The sequence below is a fragment of the Hyla sarda genome, chromosome 1 (assembly GCF_029499605.1).
Source record: "Hyla sarda isolate aHylSar1 chromosome 1, aHylSar1.hap1, whole genome shotgun sequence".
NCBI lineage: Eukaryota > Metazoa > Chordata > Amphibia > Anura > Hylidae > Hyla > Hyla sarda.
Window position 1 is genome coordinate 300,140,746 of NC_079189.1, and position 18,415 is coordinate 300,159,160.

Genomic DNA, 18,415 nt, shown 5'->3' on the forward strand with positions numbered 1-18,415 from the left:
TTTTTTTTGTCCCGATTTAAGACAGATTAAAAAATGTTATCCAATTTTTCAACAAGACTGTTTATGTAAACCAACTTGAATCATATCACTGTTTTGAGCTTTTTAAAAACAATACATTTTTTTTTAACACCTGGGCATTGGATTAGGAATAATCTAGAAAGATCGAGAAACAAAAACTGATACAATTTTTCTTCGCTATAAGGCTAGGACTCCACTGAGATTTTTTCCCTGCGATTTTTGTGGCATAAAAACGCCAGAAAAAGTGCCACAATTTTTCCCTGCGTTTTGGCGCTTTTTCTGGCGTTTTTACCTTTGTGTGGAATTTGCCTTTCTTGGCCCCTTTTGAGTTTTTTTTTTTTTTTACAAAATAGTTGGGTAAAAAAAAAGAAAAAAGCAGTAGGGATGTAAAAATGTATTTAACTAAATATTTATTTTTTATAGCAAAGCTTTAATAAATTTTTGTAAAGTGTGTGTGTGTGTGTGTTTAACTTTTTATTTATCTTTTTTTATTTTTTTCAAATTTTTTATGTAGTACTACTACTCCCAGCATGGAACAGTGTGTTCCATGCTGGGAGTAGTAGTACTACATAAAAATTAAAAAAAATAAATAAAGGTAGTAGTACCTGTACTATAGACATATCGCCCCGGGTGTCTGTCTGACACCCAATGCGATCGTCCATTATATAGCAGAAAAGCAGAGTGGCTCTATACAGCGCTCGCACCTCTGCTCTGTACTCTGAGTGATGTTCTATTCATATTTTCCACCCAGAGCTGTGATTGGCCGGATGGCTGCAGGCAATCACAGCTCTGAGGAAAATATCAATGAATGAGTGGCCTGCCCGGAGTACAGTGCAGAGCAGGGATGTGAGCGATGTATACAGTTGCTCCATCTCTGCTATATACAGGACAATCACAGCGGGTGTCAGTAGTGACATCCACTGTAATGTCTGCAGGTACTACTACTCCCAATATGGAGCACACTCTCTGCCTCATGCTGGGAGCTGTAGTACCTGCATTAATAGACAGATCACAGCGAGTGTAACTTCTGACACCTGCGGTGATCTGTCTTTTAATGCAGATACTACAGCTCCCAGCATGGAGCAGAGTGTGCTCCATGTTGGGAGTAGTAGTACTTGTAATTAAGGAAAGATCACTGCGCGTATCACTCCTGACCCCCCACTGTGATCCTTTGGTATAATGTATGGATGCAGCGGCCGGCGCTCTCCTATGGTCCCCTGCACGCCGTATATATACACATTCCGATTTCTCACAGAGAGCTGTGATTGGCTGGAACCATCTGGCCAATCACAGCTCTCTGCGGGAAATATGAATGTGTATATATACGGCAGGGCAGGGGACCATAGAAGAGCGGCCGCCAGTATCTATACATTATACAGGAGGATCACAACGGGCGATCTGTCAATTGGTACAGGTACTACTACTCCCATCATGGAACAGTCTTCCATGCTGGGGGTAGTAGTACTACCTAAAAAATGTTTAAAAAAAAAAAAAGTGGAAAACAAACACACAACATTTTTATTATTGTCTGCTACATTTTTAGTGCTTTACCCGCTCACATAAATTGATCGCTGTTTAAAAATGAATAAAAATTTCGTAATAAAAAAGATACATTTCGTTAGATACAATTTTTTTCCATCACTGCTGTATCTTTTTTATAATTATTTTTTTTATAGTACCTACGAAATTTTAATAAAAAAGGTATCTCCATAATTTTTTTTGATCGCTAAAGTCCAAAAAAACAATAAAAACCGCCTGCAAAAAACGCAAAATTTTAACCCAACATGGGAGGAAAACGCCACGATTTCAGGGCAAAAAACGCCAAACTAGGTTTTGTCGGGCGTTATGAAAATCCAGCCTCTGAGCCCAAAATTGCTGAAAAATGTTAAAAGGATTAAAAAACGTCAAACTGAAAAACGCCAAGTGAATCTGGAATTTTGCAGTTTACTATTGACTTGCAGCTAACATCCGGCCGGTGCGTTTTTTCACTGAAAAAACGCTGTGTGGGAAAACTGGCGTTTTTAATGGCGTTTTTGCAAAAAAAAAAAACTCAGTGGAGTTCCATCCTAACGGACAATGTGCCATAAAATATTCAGCAAAATCAGCTTTGCTTTTTTTAGTATACAATTTCAGGTAATCCGTTTCAACAATATGTTTGATAGATGCCATATAGAAGCTGCAACAGATGATATACTGGCTGTCACCCAGCCTGCCCAGAAACAAACTGACTAAAAAGAATCAACAAGAGGTCAACCCAAGGGCAAACACACTATAAGCTTCCTATGTCATCTTGGAATATTTCATTTTACATAAAAGAAAAACCTCTAAAAGTAAGCAAGCATCTACTTTGTTCGGAAGGGTTAACAAATTTGGCAGTGGATTCTGAATTAGGTTGTGAGCGTTGATATCATTAGGATCCCAAGACAACTTCATGTACAGGAAGCAGAAAATGAAATTAGCAGGGGTCTGGCATCTTATGGAATGAAGAGGATGTAATAGAGTGGCACCAGTACGGAAGATGACTAAATGACAATATGATCTGGTCATCATAGTGTAGTAAACCCTACACGCAAGATTTATTACTAAAGTTGTGTTTACAGCATATAAAAACTAAAGTTATATCTTAGTCCTTTACTACAAGATGTCCAGAAGTCTGTGTGTTACTCTTGTGTTCTGTACTGGCAACCTACAGAGCTACTGTACTAGATTTTCCTTTTAAGAACTGTAGTACAGATACTTAAAAATTTGCTTTGCTTTTTTTTTTTTTTTTTTTTTTTTTAAACTAGGGTTTGTAGTCCTTAATCTTATTTTATGTTCTCATGATAGTAAAAGAAGTAAATTACTAGGTTTAGTGCTAGGTTACTTGAGCATTACTTGATGCCACTGAAGCAAAGAAACACTGGTAAATCTAAACCACAAGTATGTACGGAAGGATTCACTTAATACATATACAAATAGGACAATGAGCTGCACCCACAATTTAGGAAGTTAGAGGACCTTGTGGTGTGGAAAGACAAGTTCATTATTTTTTTGTACTGTTAAAAACTGTACAAATGTATCGGACTTAAACTTAAACTATTATCCAACGCACTGCCATGTAGAAGTAGCCTGTTTATAAACAGTGAAAATCTTTTCATGAGTGCAGAAAGTCTGATAACCCAGGCACCTGTTCACAAGAGCAGATGACTGAGCAAAGAGAATTTACGAACCCCTTTCTAATGCACTGAGTTTTAGTGACTGATTTTAGTTTTTTCCCTGTCTTCTAAGTCTTTTTTTTTTTTTTTTCTTCTCATGCATATAGCCATATGAAGGCTTGTTTCTTTGTGGGTAGAGCAGGGATGTGGAATTTCTATTGCCCAACGCCCGGGACATGCAGTTCCGGGCGCGAGGCAGGTGAATTTTTCCGGCCCTTAGCCCTGCTTCGGGCAAGCAGGTCCGTACCTGACAAGCGCGGCGGCGCTCAGCAGTCTGTATGGAGCGGGCTCCCGACTCCTGCCCACTCTGCAGCCCCCAGCTGTTTTCAGTAGCCAGGGGCCGCCGCTTATAGCCAGTATGCGGCGATCGCTGTGGCTGGCTATTAACCCTTTTGACAGCGGCATCTAAAGGGACATGTGAATTCTCCCTGGTGGGCTAGTGGGGAGGATTTCCGCGGGGGAGCGATCCACTATAGAGGTAGCCAGAGGGCTTACCTCTGCTTCCCTGGTGTGTCTGGCTCTATCATTGATAGAACCTGGCTGGACTAGGCTCTGATCTGTGCACTCTGCGATCCATTAATAATGGAGTTCAATAGAACTCTATTGATCTGTCTGAGGAATGTAATGATTCCTCCTAAGTCTAATAAAGTGTAATAAATAAATAAATACATTTTTTAATAAAGATTTAAAAGACACACATTAACCCCTTTCATGTTAAAAGTTCAAATCACCCCCCCCTTTCCTATATAAAACATGTAAACATATTTAGTATCGCTGCGTGCGCAATTATACACACTCTTAAAATATAAACTTATGTATCCCATATGGTAAATTATGTAAATGTAAAAAAAATACCAAACCACAGAATTGCAATTTTTAGATTATCCCAGGAAAAAAAGTTAAAAAGCGATTTACAAAGTCAGATCAATACCAAAATGGTACTGATGCAAAAAACAGATTGTCGCAAAAAATTTGCCTTCATAACGCCTGGTATACGAGAAAAAATTGTTTTTTTTAAAAGGCTACAGGGGTCAAAAAATTGCATTTTTATTTTTTAAAGTTCAGAATTTTTTTTTTTTTTATTATTAAAACATGACGGAAAGTATACAAATCTGGTATTGCTGTAATCAGGCCGGCCTAAAATATCAAAATAACATTTTAACTCAACCACAAGGTAAATGGTGTAGATGTTTTTTTTTTAAATTTTTTTTTCCCCGGGTTCAGAGAATGTTATTGAAAAATTAAGATATCATTATAGTAGGTAGTTATGGCTATTATAGGGCGAGGAGGAAAAAAGGAGAGTGTAAAAGGTCCGGACAAGTGGATAGTCAGGAGAGACAAGAAGATCCCCCTGGTTTCTACAGTGCTTCTACACGAGGCAGCTGTATGAACACACTCACCGCCGGACCGGCGCCACCCCTCCACCGCCAACCAGCTTTGGCCAGTCATCTGTGCCACTCCAGGTTCGACATTCCATCTAGACAAGCTCTCGGACAGTACATCCAGGCCGGCCGCACAGCCGTGCCAGTCCCCAGCAGCGAGGTCTGATCATCCTGGATAAGCCTGCAAGCGTTGCTGTGAGTGATGCACAGCACCAACCTCTTGATACAAACTTGTCTCAAACTTGCTACAATATCGGTGCTCATTTGATACAAACTTGCTACTTACTATTGAACTATCCACGATCTGCCTAAAACTACTCATACCTTGGATACAATTAACAGCTTTTCCAACCAACTTATGGGTGGCAGTATTAACTATAAATGAGTTTATTGTACTATTATTACTATCTACTTATACCTGTTTTTTAATTGTTATATTTATGCCTACAGTCCACAGCAAGGGCCCTGCTTGGACTTATACGTTATGAAGTATTTTAATATGAATAAATTTGAAAATACTTTTTTAAACCAGCTTTTCTAATTATCCATTTTTATCTCTCTTCACCTCTCACCTATTTTACATCACCCATTCATTATATTTTTTTACATTATATATTTTTGCATTTTTATATTTTTTTTAAATATTTTTATATATATTATATTGTATCTGTCGGCACGTAGGGTAACTCGGTATATATTATATAGTGAGAGCCCCCCAACCTTTTTGATTTTTCCATTTATATTATGAACTACACTAACTTTACAGTCCCTGTAGCATAGTCAAATAAAAAAAAATCCTGGAATACCCCCTTAATGCCAAAAATGAATATTTTTCGTCACATCGGAAAAAAAAATTATAAAGTGATCAAAAAGTCACATCAAAACAAGAACGTGACCAATAAAAACTACAGATCACTGTGCAAAAAATGTTAAGCATACGGATTTTGTTAGTGTGACTTCTTTTTTTTATAGTACTATTCTCATTTAATAAACATATATCATTGTTTTAGCTATTTATTCTGCAGGTACAGTGGTCCCTCAACATACGATGCTAATTCGTTCCAAACGAGCCATCTTTTGTCGAATCCATCGTATGTTGAGGGATTCGTGCAATGTAAAGTATAGGAAGCTGTACTCACCTGTCCCCGCCGCTCGCGATGGTGTCCCCGCCGCTCCGATGGTGACCCCGGGCCTCCGCTGGGCTCTCCTGGTCTTCTCCGGTCCTCCGCTGTCTTCTCCGGTCTTCTGCTGTCTTCCGCAAGGCCTTACTGGGCCTGCGTAGTGACGTCATTACGCCGCTGCTTACGCCATTCCTATTGGATGACGTGCGCAGCAGCGTATTGACGTCATCGGAGAGGGCCGAGAAGACACCAGAAGACCAGCGCTGGACCCGGAGGGCACCCCGGAGCATAGTGGAGGGGTAAGTAATACTTACCACACCACACGGGGAACATTAAGCTGCTATCCGGCAGCAGCTTAAGCATTTCGCGCTGTCGGATAGCAATATAATGCGATGGCCCCGACATAAAAAAGCATCGTATGTCGATGCTGACATCGACATGCGATTGCCTCTGAGAGGCCATCGTATGTCGATTTGATCATATGTCGGGGCCATCGTAGGTCGGGGGGGTCACTGTATTATTTTTTTATTTAGATTTCAACTATCTTAACTATTTTAGTTATTATATCTATTCCATTTCTTATCTGCCAACTACCATTCTCTATTCTTTTTACCTCTAATCTTTTTCCCTTTGCTATTTTCTTCTTCTTTTTACCTTTTCACTATTCTTGAAGACTGGGCATTTAATTTCTTTATTATATTATCTTTTTTATAGTACAATAAAAGAAAAAATATATAAATTCATGATTTTTTTTAATTGCATTGACCTACAGAATGAAGAGAACATATCATTACCATAAAGTGCACTGTGTAAAACGAGTTAGTGTAGTTTATAAGTGTCTGTATGTGACGGTTTTCTCACAATTCTTCTGTGATTTTCACGCCAATATTTATTTTTAACAGCATACAAAATTACTGTTGTCTCAGATTTTTCCCAGGTTGCAATGCGGCCGAGACCTGACTCACTAGTCAGCTGATGACAGGGAGCCTGTCTGCTTCAGTGGGGGGAGGGGTCAAACAGGAAATACCAGTTCACAAAAGGCTAGCCACAGTATTATGGTAATCTCACAACATAGCCATTTTTCCCGAAGACAAGCACAGATCCTTCCTAAGCATGTCCATTACGGTCTGCCAGGTATGTACTAAAATCACCTTATGGTGGAGAACCCCTTTAACCCCTTAAGGACGCAGGACGTACTCAAACGTCCCCTTTTCCGAGTCCTTAAGGACTCAGGACGTTTGAGTACGTCCTGTCAAATCCCGGCCCCCCGCCGCTAGCCGGAGGGGAGCCGGTCCCCGATGCCTGCTGAAATCGTTCAGCAGGCATCGGGGCATATCGCCCAGGGGGGTCATTATGCCCCCCCATGTCGGCGATGGCCGCAGATCGCTGGACAATTCAGTCCAGCGATCTGCGGCAGATTCCGGGTCAATCGGGTCTCCAGTGACCCGGAATTACAGGCTGTTCGGGGCCGTCTCCGACGGCCCCGAACAGCCAGAGCCTGCAGGGGTGAGGTGGCACTGGTGCCACCTCACGATCGCCCTGATTCGTCGGCCGGATTACCGGCCGACCAATCAGGGCGCCTGCTGCGGGTGTCACTCCCGCAACCCGCTCCGCCCCTCTTCCGGAGGACGTGAGCGGGTGCGGGACGTGCACCCCGGGTGCTGGGGACCCCGATCCCCGGCGTCAATGTTGGGATCGGGGCCCCAGGAGCGACGGCCGCGGCGCAGACGACGAGGGACTGACCTGTGCGGCGAGGATCGTTGGAGGTGAGTGACAGCCTCCTGCTGTTGCTTAGCAACAGCTCCCAGCATGCAAAAAGGGCATGCTGGGAGCTGTAGTTATGCAACAGCAGGAGGCAGACCACCACAACTCCCAGCATGCCTTTATGGGCATGCTGGGACTTGTAGTTTTGCAACAGCTGGAGGCACATTTTTTCTATGGAAAAGTGTACCTTCAGCTGTTGTGTAACTACAACTCCCAGCTTGCACCAACAGCTAAAGTGCATGCTGGGAGTTGTAGTAGTGCATCTGCTGGTTGCATAACTACAACTCCCAGCATGCCCGTTGGCTGTCGGTGACTGCTGGGAGTTGTAGTTTTGCAACAGCTGAAGGCACACTGAGTTATGTAGCAAACCAGTGTGTCTCCAGCTGTTGCATAACTACAGTCCCCAGCATCCCCAGCCAAAGTAGTATGCCTCCAGCTGTTGCATAACTACAAGACCCAGCATGCCCTTCCGCTGTCCGTACATGCTGGGGGTTGTAGCTTTTGCAACAGCTGAAGGCACACTGGTTGCAAAACACTGAGTTTGTTACCAAACTCTGTGTTTCACAACCAGTGTGCCTCCAACTGTTGCAAAACTACAACTCCCAGCATGCACTGATAGACCGTACATGCTGGGAGTTGTAGTTTTGCAACAGCTGGATGTTCCCCCCCCCCCCCCCCCCCCCAATGTGAACGTACAGGGTACACTCACATGGGCGGAGGATTACAGTAAGTATCCAGCTGCAAGTTTGAGGTGCGTCAAAATTTCTGCCGCAGCTCAAACTGCCAGCGAGAAACTACTGTGAACCCCCGCCCGTGCGACTGTACCCTAAAAACACTACACTAACACACAATAAAAAGTAAAAAACACTACGTATACACATACCCCTATACAACCCCCCTCCCCTCCCCAATAAAAATGAAAAACGTCTGGTACGCCACTGTTTCCAAAACGGAGCCTCCAGCGGTTGCAAAACAACTACTCCCAGTATTGCCAGATAGCCACTGACTGTCCAGGCATGCTGGGAGTTTTACAACAGCTGGAGGCACCCTGTTTGGGAATCACTGGCGTAGAATACCCCTATATCCTCCCCTATGCAAGTCCCTAATTTAGGCCTCAAATGCGCATGGCGCTCTCACTTTGGAGCCCTGTCGTATTTCAAGGCAACAGTTTAGGGCCACATATGGGGTATCGCCGTACTCGGGAGAAATTGTGTTACAAATTTTGGGGGGTATTTTCTGCTTTTACCCTTTTTAAAAATGTAAAATTTTTGGGAAAAGAGGCATTTTAGGTAAAAAAAAAATTATTTTTTTTACATATGCAAAAGTCGTGAAACACCTGTGGGGTATTAAGGTTCACTTAACCCCTTGTTACGTTCCCCGAGGGGTCTAGTTTCCAAAATGGTATGCCATGTTTTTTTTTTTTTTTTGCTGTCCTGGCACCATAGGGGCTTCCTAAATGCGGCATGCCCCCAGAGCAAAATTTCCTTCAAAAAAGCCAAATGTGACTCCTTCTCTTCTGAGACCTGTAGTGCGCCAGCAGAGCACTTTTCACCCCCATATGGGGTGTTTTCTGAATCGGAAGAAATTGGACTTCAAATTTTGGGGGGGATTTTCTGCTTTAACCCTTTGTAAAAATGTTAATTTTTTGGGAAACCAAGCATTTTAGGGAATTTTTTTTTTTTTTTTTTTTTTTACGTATGCAAAAGTTGTGAATCACCTGTGGGGTATTAAGGTTTACTTTACCCCTTGTTATGTTCCCCGAGGGGTCTAGTTTCCAAAATGGTATGCCATGTGTTTTTTGTTGCTGTTCTGGCACCATAGGGGCTTCCTAAATGTGACATGCCCCCCAAAAACCATTTGTCGCTCCTTCCCTTCTGAGCCCTCTACTGCGCCCGCCGAACAATTAACATAGACATATGAGGTATGTGCTTACTCGAGAGAAATTGGGTTTCAAATACAAGTAAAAAATTTCTCCTTTTTACCCCTTGCAAAAATTCAAAAATTGGGTCTACAAAAACATGCGAGTGTAAAAAATGAAGATTGTGAATTTTCTCCTTCACTTTGCTGCTATTCCTGTGAAACACCTAAAGGGTTAAAACGCTGACTGAATGTCATTTTGAATACTTTGGGGGGGGTGCAGTTTTTATAATGGGGTCATTTATGGGGTATTTCTAATATGAAGGCCCTTCAAATCCACTTCAAACCTGAACTGGTCCCTGAAAAAAAGCGAGTTTCAAAATTTTGTGAAAAATTGGAAAATTGCTGCGGAACTTTGAAGCCCTCTGGTGTCTTCCAAAAGTAAAAACTCATCAATTTTATGATGCAAATATAAAGTAGACATATTGTATATGTGAATAAAAAAAAATTATTTTGAATATCCATTTTCCTTACAAGCAGAGAGCTTCAAAGTTAGAAAAATGCAAAATTTTCAAATTTTTCATCAAATTTTGGGATTTTTCACCAAGAAAGGATGCAAGTTACCACAAAATTTTACCACTAAGTTAAAGTAGAATATGTCACGAAAAAACAATCTCGGAATCAGATTGATAACTAAAAGCATTCCAGAGTTATTAATGTTTAAAGTGACAGTGGTCAGAATTGCAAAAAATGGCTGAGTCCTTAAGGTGAAAAAGGGCTCAGTCCTTAAGGGGTTAAGTATTTTTGTACGCTTCCGCTGTTCACCGTGCAGGATCATAAACAGTATATTTTAATAGGTCGGACAATTACGCGCATGGCAATATTTATGTATTTTTTGTGTCTAGCCTATATTCAAACATGGTGGTGGGACTGTCATGGTATGAGGCTGCATGAGTTCATTGAGGGAACCATGAATGTCAACATGTCCTGGGACATACTGAAGCAGAGCATGATCCCGCTCCCTTAAGACACTGGGCCACAGGGCAGTATTTCAACATTATAACAACCTCAAACACATCTCCAAGATGTCTTGCTAAAGAAGTGGAGGTGAATGTGATGGACTGGTCAAGCATGTCTCCAGACCTAAACCCTGTTGAGCATCTGTGGAGCATCAGAAGGGGGAGTGCAAGGTCTCAAACATTCACCAACTCCTGATGTTGTCATGGAGGAGTGGAAGAGGACTCCAGTGGCCACCTTTTTAAGGCTCTGGTGAACGTCATTCCCAAGAAGCTTAAGGCAGTGCTGGAAAATAATCGTAGCCACACAAAAAAACTTAACACTTTGGGCCCAATTTGGACATTTCTACTTAGAGGTGTACTCCCTCTTGTTGCCATGGTTTAGACATTAAAGTGGTATTCCGTTGGAGTTTTTAAATACACTGGTACCAGAAAGTTAAACAGATTTGTATATTACTTCTATTAAAAAATCTTAATCCTTTTTAGTACTTTTTAGAATTTATTTTTTCTGTTGTCCACAGTGTTCTCTGCTGATACCAGTATAGGTTTGCTATGGAGATTTTCTCCTGCTCTGGACAGTTCCTGATACGGGCATCAGGTGTCAGCAGAGAGCACTGTGGACAACACAAAAAATAAATTAAAAAAATAAAGATTTTCCTCTGTAGCAAACAGCTGCTAAAATGTACTGAAAGAATTAATATTTTTTAATAGAAGTAATTTACAGATCTGTTTAACTTTCTGGCACCAGTTGATTAAAAAAAAAAAAAAAAAAAAAAAAGTTTTCCACCGGAGTAGCCCTTTAACGTCTTAAAGGGGTTCTCCACTGCCCGGTCTTCTGGAGCTCCTCTCGCAGCATCCGGAAGTTTATTACTCCGAACGCTGTGTGCTGGCTTCCGTGTTCGAGGCCGCCCTCTCTTGACGTCATGCCCGCCCCCTCGTGACGTCACACCCGCCCCCTCAATGAAAGTCTATGGGAAGGGGGCGTGACAGCGGCCGCGCCCCCTTCCCATAGACTCTCGTTGACAGGGCGGGCATGACGTCACGAGGGGGCGGCCTCGAACACGGAAGCCCACACACAGCGTTCGGAGTAATAAACTTCTGGACGCTGCGAGCGGAGCTCCGGAAGGCAGGGCAGCAGAGAATCCCTTTAAGGACACAGCCCATTTTAGCCTTCAGAACACAGCCAATTTTCATTTTTGGGTTCTAGTGTTTTTTTTCTTTTTTTTTTTTTGGTTGCCCAACCAACTGTACTATAAAGAGTACCGCAAAACCAAATTATTTGTGGGCGGAAACTGCAGTTTTGCATCTTTTGGCAGGCTTGGTTTTTACATCAATAAAGTGCACTTTATTCTGTAGTTCAATGCGATTGAAACACCCAATTTATATATTGTTTTTCTATTATTGTACTACTTTAAAAAAAAAAGCTAACTTTTTTGTAACAAAAATGGTATACATAAAATGTTCCTTTTTTTTAATCCCAATAAATTTTTTAATTTTCCATATACAGGGATGTAGAAGGGCTCATTTTTTTGCACCTTGATCTGTATTTTTTGTACCATTTTTGTTTTTAATGAGATTGAGCAGACCAGAGCAGAAGATTGCTGATCAAATTATTGCTATAAATATTGAGGGATTTTAAACGCACTAATTAGGTTAAAAAGTTTTTTTTTTTTTTTAAAGCGGCACAATAATAGAAAATTGTACTGTGTGAAAACAACGTAAATTGTACAGCAGCGTGAAAACAAAACCTTCCAAAATTAGCAAAATTGCGGCTTTCTTTTCAATTTCTCCACACATAGTATTTTTTAAATTTCGCCATATATTTTATGGTAAAATGAGTGATGTCATTATAAAGGACAACTGGTCTCGCAAAAAATAAGCCCTCATACTCGTCTAAAAATGAGTTATGATTTTTAGAAGGGGAGGAGGAAAAAAATGAAAATGCAAAAATAAAATTGGCTGCGTCCTTAAAGGGTTACTCTGGTGCTTAGACATCTTATCCCCTATCCAAAGGATAGGGGATAAGATGCCTGATCGCGGGAGTCCCGCCGCTGGGGACCCCCGGGATCTGGCATGCTGCACCCCGTTTGTAATCAGTCCCCGGAGCGTATTCGCGGGTCTGATTACCAGCGACCACAGGGCCGGCGACGTGTGACGTCACGCCTCCGCCCCCGTGTGACGTCACGCTCCGCCCCTCAATGCAAGCCTACGGGAGGGGGCGTGATAGCTGTCATGCCCCCTCCCGTAGGCTTGCATTTAGGGGCGGAGCGTGACATCACACGGGGGCGGGGGCGTGACGTCGCCCGCCCTGTAGTCGCCGGTAATCTGTCCCGAACACGCTTCGGGGACTGATTACAAACGGGGTGCCGCATGCAAGATCACGGGGGTCCCCAGCGGCGGGACTCCCGCGATCAGGCATCTTATCCCCTATCCAACAGCATAGTGGTTGTCACTTAGTTTGTCCAATGTAACTAATGCAGTAATATGGAATGAGTGTATTATTGTTGCTTTAGCGTCCATAAAATGAATGCTTGGGTAGCATTCATTCTATGGTGGCATTTTGGAAATGTGCATTTTAGTTTTTGTTATAAAGATAGTGGAAAGCTATGGTTAAATCAGCCCTTACAGTGAAAAATACAGATAAAAAATACATATTTTTATAATTGCTCCAATTATGTGTCTTCATGTTTGACTATTTTCTCTGCTTGCTTGGTAGGAGTTATTTTAGCGTAATGTGGGCGTTTGCTAGGGCCTTTTGACATTCAAAGGAAAGATCCAGTAACTATGAGCAACAAGTCTCCCTTGACGACAAGGCCTGCAGCTTCAGCCTGGCACTGAAGCCCATTCTGTGCCATAGAGCTGTACACAGACTGGCATTGTCCCCAGCTAGAGGCCAACTCTCATCTGACAATCTTGCACATTGTGCCTCTCTGCAGGTGTCCTATGCATGCATGCACATCTGTGCTTCAGACGGGTTTATAAGTTCCTTCCTCAGCAATTTCTTTATTTTTCGTACTTTCTCTGTAAAGAAGCAGGCAGATTGTACAAATGGATGTACTGTACAGATTGATTTTCTTTTACTTTTTCTTAATATTTTGCATGTTCATAATTTTTATAGTCTGTGCTTACTTGTTACAAAGATGCTTCCTCTTTGATTCATCCATAGGAGATAAAGCAGTATCTTCTTTGCTGTGCTTCTTCTGTCTCCTTGGGTATGTTTATAATTTAGGTACTACCGCCGATTTTTAATGTTGTGTTATTTTATTTGCAGGGAGATAAAAATTCCGGCTTTGCAGTGTTGTACCACAATATGAAACATGGGCAGCTTTCTATCAAGGAATTGGCAGAATTTGTGCGAGAGAGGTAAGAATTCTCTGTGCAGTAGCGGTTTTTATCTGTTTTTTATTTATTTATTTTTTTGTTGGGGGGGGGGGGGGGGGTGTAGGGAATTGCTTTGCATTTTTACTGACACTTGTAGGTTTACCATAGTTTAGTGCACCTTTTTCTCTTTTCTGTACTCTACAGAATCCTTAGTTCTGTGTATATGATCCAGCATTTTGGATCTATGAAGCTTTCTATCTATATGGACTTAAACATGCGTTCTTTAACCATACCATAGAATTACACCAGAGTAATATAAGGCTCCATTCATTTGTATATAAGGCTCAATTCAATGATTTCATCATTTTACTTTTAGGGGAAATTTGCCACATCTTGCTGCACAGATAACTGTATTAGCTTAATTTTACTGCATGGGGATATCAGATGTGGTTCTTGTTTGTTGTGTGGATTCCATACTGATAGTTGAGACTGTCCCTGCTTTTCCAGTTTATGATCTGAATCATTTATATGGTCTTTTTGTGCCACAATTTACTCTGAATGTTTTTTTTAAAAGAGGGGGGGGGGGGGAGATTAACAATTTTAATTTAATTTCTGCATAGGCTGAACCCTACCATTTCCCTGTAATGCTGGTGTTATGGGGGTGGTGTTGTTTCGACTTATCACATCTTTCCTGCCCCCTGATTGTAGGATTTTGGTCAGAGGCTGAGCTTCCTGTTGCTGACTAATTCCAGGTGTCTGTCCCTATGGATCTTTTGATCCATCTTTTACACTTAGCCTGTTTTTTGCCCAGGGAGAAGGGGGATAAGCTGTTCCTTCATATTCTCCTTGCCACCAAGACTTTGATTGCTAGGTACTGGAAGAGAAGAATTTTGTCTTTGGTGTTGGCTGTCCTCTGTGTTCTCTCAATTATATCTGCTTTGCCTATGGTGACCCTATGTGTCTTCCCATACTGGTGCCTTCCTTTGTATTGGTTGTGATGTTGTTCTGCTAAATTCATGGAACTTGCAGTTTCTTTACCTACTGCCCCTCCTGTGTAAAACCAGACATTCCTTGGACTACAGCCTTTTTTGTGAGTTTACTTTTCATGCTTATGATGGATTCTTTTTTGTACTTTATTGTATGCATGTCTGTTCTCTTTTGTAATGTAAACACTCCTTTTTTATAAAAATTGCAGCTCCTGGCTTAGGCTAGGATACCCATATTAATCCAGCCAAATTATTGAGCTGAAATTTGTAGAAAATAGGTTAATAGGTTATTAAGTTAAATTGCTTTGCTGACGATTATTCTTCCATTATTTTGTATATGAATAATTTCAAAATTTGGGGAACTGCATCAAGGCTATGGCTTTGGAAATGGCTGACAATGGCTGTGTGTGTGTGTGTGTGTGTGTGTGTGTACGTATGTATGTGTGTGTATGTATATATATATATATATATATATATATATATATATATATATATATATATATATATATATATGTATATGTATATGTATATATAATATATATATATATATATAATATATATATATATGTATATGTGTGTGTGTATATGTATATATATATATATATATATATATATATATATATATATATATAATTAATATAATAATATTACAATATTACATACACAGGGTCGTCCATTTATATGGATACACCTTAATAAAATGGGAATGGTTGGACATATTAACTTCTTGTTTGTGGCACATTAGTATAGGTGAGGGGGGAAACTTTTCAAGATGGGTGGTGACCATGGCGGCCATTTTGAATCCAACTTAAGTTTTTTCAATAGGAAGAGGGTCATGTGACACATCACATTTATTGGTAATTTCACAAGAAAAACAATGATGTGCTTGGTTTTAATGTAACTTTATTCTTTCATGAGTTATTTACAAGTTTCTGACCACTTATAAAATGTGTTTAATGTGCTGCCCATTGTGTTGGATTGTCAATGCAACCCTCTTCTCCCACTCTTCACACACTGAAAGCAACACCGCAGGAGAAATGCTAGCACAGGCTTCCAGTATCCGTAGTTTCAGGTGCTGCACATCTCGTATATTCACAGCATAGACCATTGCCTTCAGATGACCCCAAAGATAAAAGTCTAAGGGGGTCAGATCGGGAGACCTTGGGGGCCATTCAACTGGCCCACGATGATTATTCCACTTTCCAGGAAACTGTTCATCTAGGAATGCTCGGACCTGACACCCATAATGTGGTGGTCACCATCTTGCTGGAAAAACTCAGGGAACGTGCCAGCTTCAGTGCATAAAGAGGGAAACGCATCATCATGTAGCAATTTCGCATATCCAGTGGCCTTGAGGTTTCCATTGATGAAGAATGGCCCCACTATCTTTGTACCCCATATACGACACCATACCATCAATTTTTGTGTTCCAACAGACTTAAAGGGATCTATCCAATGTGGGTTAGTGTCAGACCAATAGCGGTGGTTTTGTTTGTTAACTTCACCGTTCACATAAAAGTTTGCCTCATCACTGAACAAAATCTTCTACGCAAACTGAGGGTCCTGTTCCAATTTTTGTTTTTACCCATTCTGCAAATTCAGTGCGCCGATCTGGGTCATCCTCATTGAGATGCTGCAGTAGCTGGAGTTTGTAAGGGTGCCATTTGTGAGTAGCTAACATCCGCCAAAGGGATGTTCGATTAATGCCACTCTCCAGTGACATGCGGAGAGTGCTACACTGTGGGCTCTTGCTGAATGAAGCTAGGACAGCCACTGATGTTTCTTCATTAGTGACAGATTTCATGAGTCCACATTTTGGCAAATCCAACACTGAACCAGTTTCACGAAACTTATTAAGCAGTTTACTAACTGTAGCATGGGAGATAGGTGGTCTTGTAGGGTTTCTTGCATTGAAATCTGCTGCAATGACTCAGTTACTGCGTTCACCAGACATCAACACAATTTCTATCCGCTCCTCACGTGTTAACCTCGATGACATGTCAATGGCTGTAAACAAAGAGAAACTTGTAAATAACTCATGAAGGAATAAAGTTATGTTAAAACCAAGCACACAGTTGTTTTTCTTGTGAAATTCCCAATAAGTTTGATGTGTCACATGACCCTCTTCCTATTGAAAAAACAAAAGTTGGATTCAAAATGGCTTACTTCAAAATGGCCGCCATGGTCACCACCCATCTCGAAAAGTTTCCCCCCTCACATATACTTATGTGCCACAAACAGGAAGTTAATATCAAAAACCATTCCCATGACATTAACTCCTTAACGACGCAGGACGTATATTTACGTCCTCCGCGGGGTCACGCGGTGTCCCCGCGTCATATCTGGTCTGTCCCGGCGGCTAATACAGGACATCGCCAATCGCGGTGATGCCCTGTATTAACCCTTCAGATGTGGCGATCAAAGCTGACCGCCGCGTCTGAAGTGAAAGTATCCCGGCTGCTCATTCGGGCTGTTCGGGACTGCCGCGGTGAATCGCGGCGTCCCGAACAGCTTACAGGACACCGGGAGGGCCCTTACCTGCCGCCTCGGTGTCCGATCGACGAATGACTGCTCCGTGCCTGAGATCCAGGCAGGAGCAGTCAAGCGCCGATAACGCTGATCACAGGCGTGTTAATACACGCCAGTGATCAGCATAGGAGATCAGTGTGTGCAGTGTTATAGGTCCCTATGGGAGCTATAACACTGCAAAAAAAAAAAAGTTAAAAAAAAGTGTTAATAAAGGTCATTTAACCCCTTCCCTAATAAAAGTTTGAATCACCCCCTTTTCCCATAAAAAATAAATAAAAATGTAAATAAAAAAATATATACATATGTGGTATCGCTGCGTGCGTAAATGTCCGAACTATAAAAATATATCATTAATTAAACCACACGGTCAATGGCGTACGCGCAAAAAAATTCCAAAGTCCAAAAAAGCGTATTTTTGGTCCCTTTTTATACCATTAAAAAATTAATAAAAAGTGATCAAAAAGTCAGATCAAAACAAAAATTCCACCGATAAAAACTTCAGATCATGGCGCAAAAAATGAGTCCTCATACCGCCCTGTACGTGGAAAAATATAAAAGTTATAGGGGTCAGATGACATTTTTAAACGTATACATTTTCCTGCATGTAGTTATGATTTTTTCCAGAAGTGCGACAAAATCAAACCTATATAAGTAGGGTATCATTTTAATCGTATGGACCTACAGAATGTGTCATTTTTACCGAAATATGCACTGCGTAGAAACGGAAGGTAAATGAAGAAAGGTAGTCCAGCAGTCCCTTAAAACGTAGATCCTTTATTTCACTTTTCTTTAAAAATACAGAGCACACACCATCCACCTTCACCTGGTCAGCAAACAACTCCTTTTTAGATTTAGGTTTTCTTGCAGTGACAACCCTGTATGTCAGTGTGCCAAAACAGAGAACTGCTGTGGCAGACCCATCTGTGCAGTACAATGTTGCTCATTCTTTAGAATGGCTGGCATGTTAGGCTGGGTTCACACCACGTTTTTCAAATACGGTTACCGTATACGGTTTTCCGCTAAAAAACGTATGGCAAAAACCGTATGCAACTTTATACAACCGTATACGATTTTTCCCCCATACTGTTCTATCCATTTGCATCAGTTTTTGCGAACGGTTTTGCTATTTTGTTGGAATTATTTTTCCAGCAATTTAATAAAGTTACTATTGTTCTATTGAAATTCCAATCTGCGCATGTGTCAACTCCAAAAACGGACTAGAAAAAC

The 18,415-nt window shown here is 41.2% G+C and overlaps 1 protein-coding gene across 4 annotated transcripts in view; it reads left to right on the plus strand.

Moving 5' to 3' along the window:
• Positions 1-18,415, plus strand: part of FCHO1 (FCH and mu domain containing endocytic adaptor 1) — a 192,992-nt gene that overhangs the window by 62,312 nt on the left and 112,265 nt on the right. For all 4 annotated transcript variants that reach the window (XM_056518086.1, XM_056518088.1, XM_056518089.1 and 1 more), the window contains one exon: positions 13,624-13,715. In XM_056518086.1, coding sequence (XP_056374061.1) covers positions 13,624-13,715 — 92 coding nt within the window. The remainder of the gene's footprint in view (positions 1-13,623; positions 13,716-18,415) is intronic.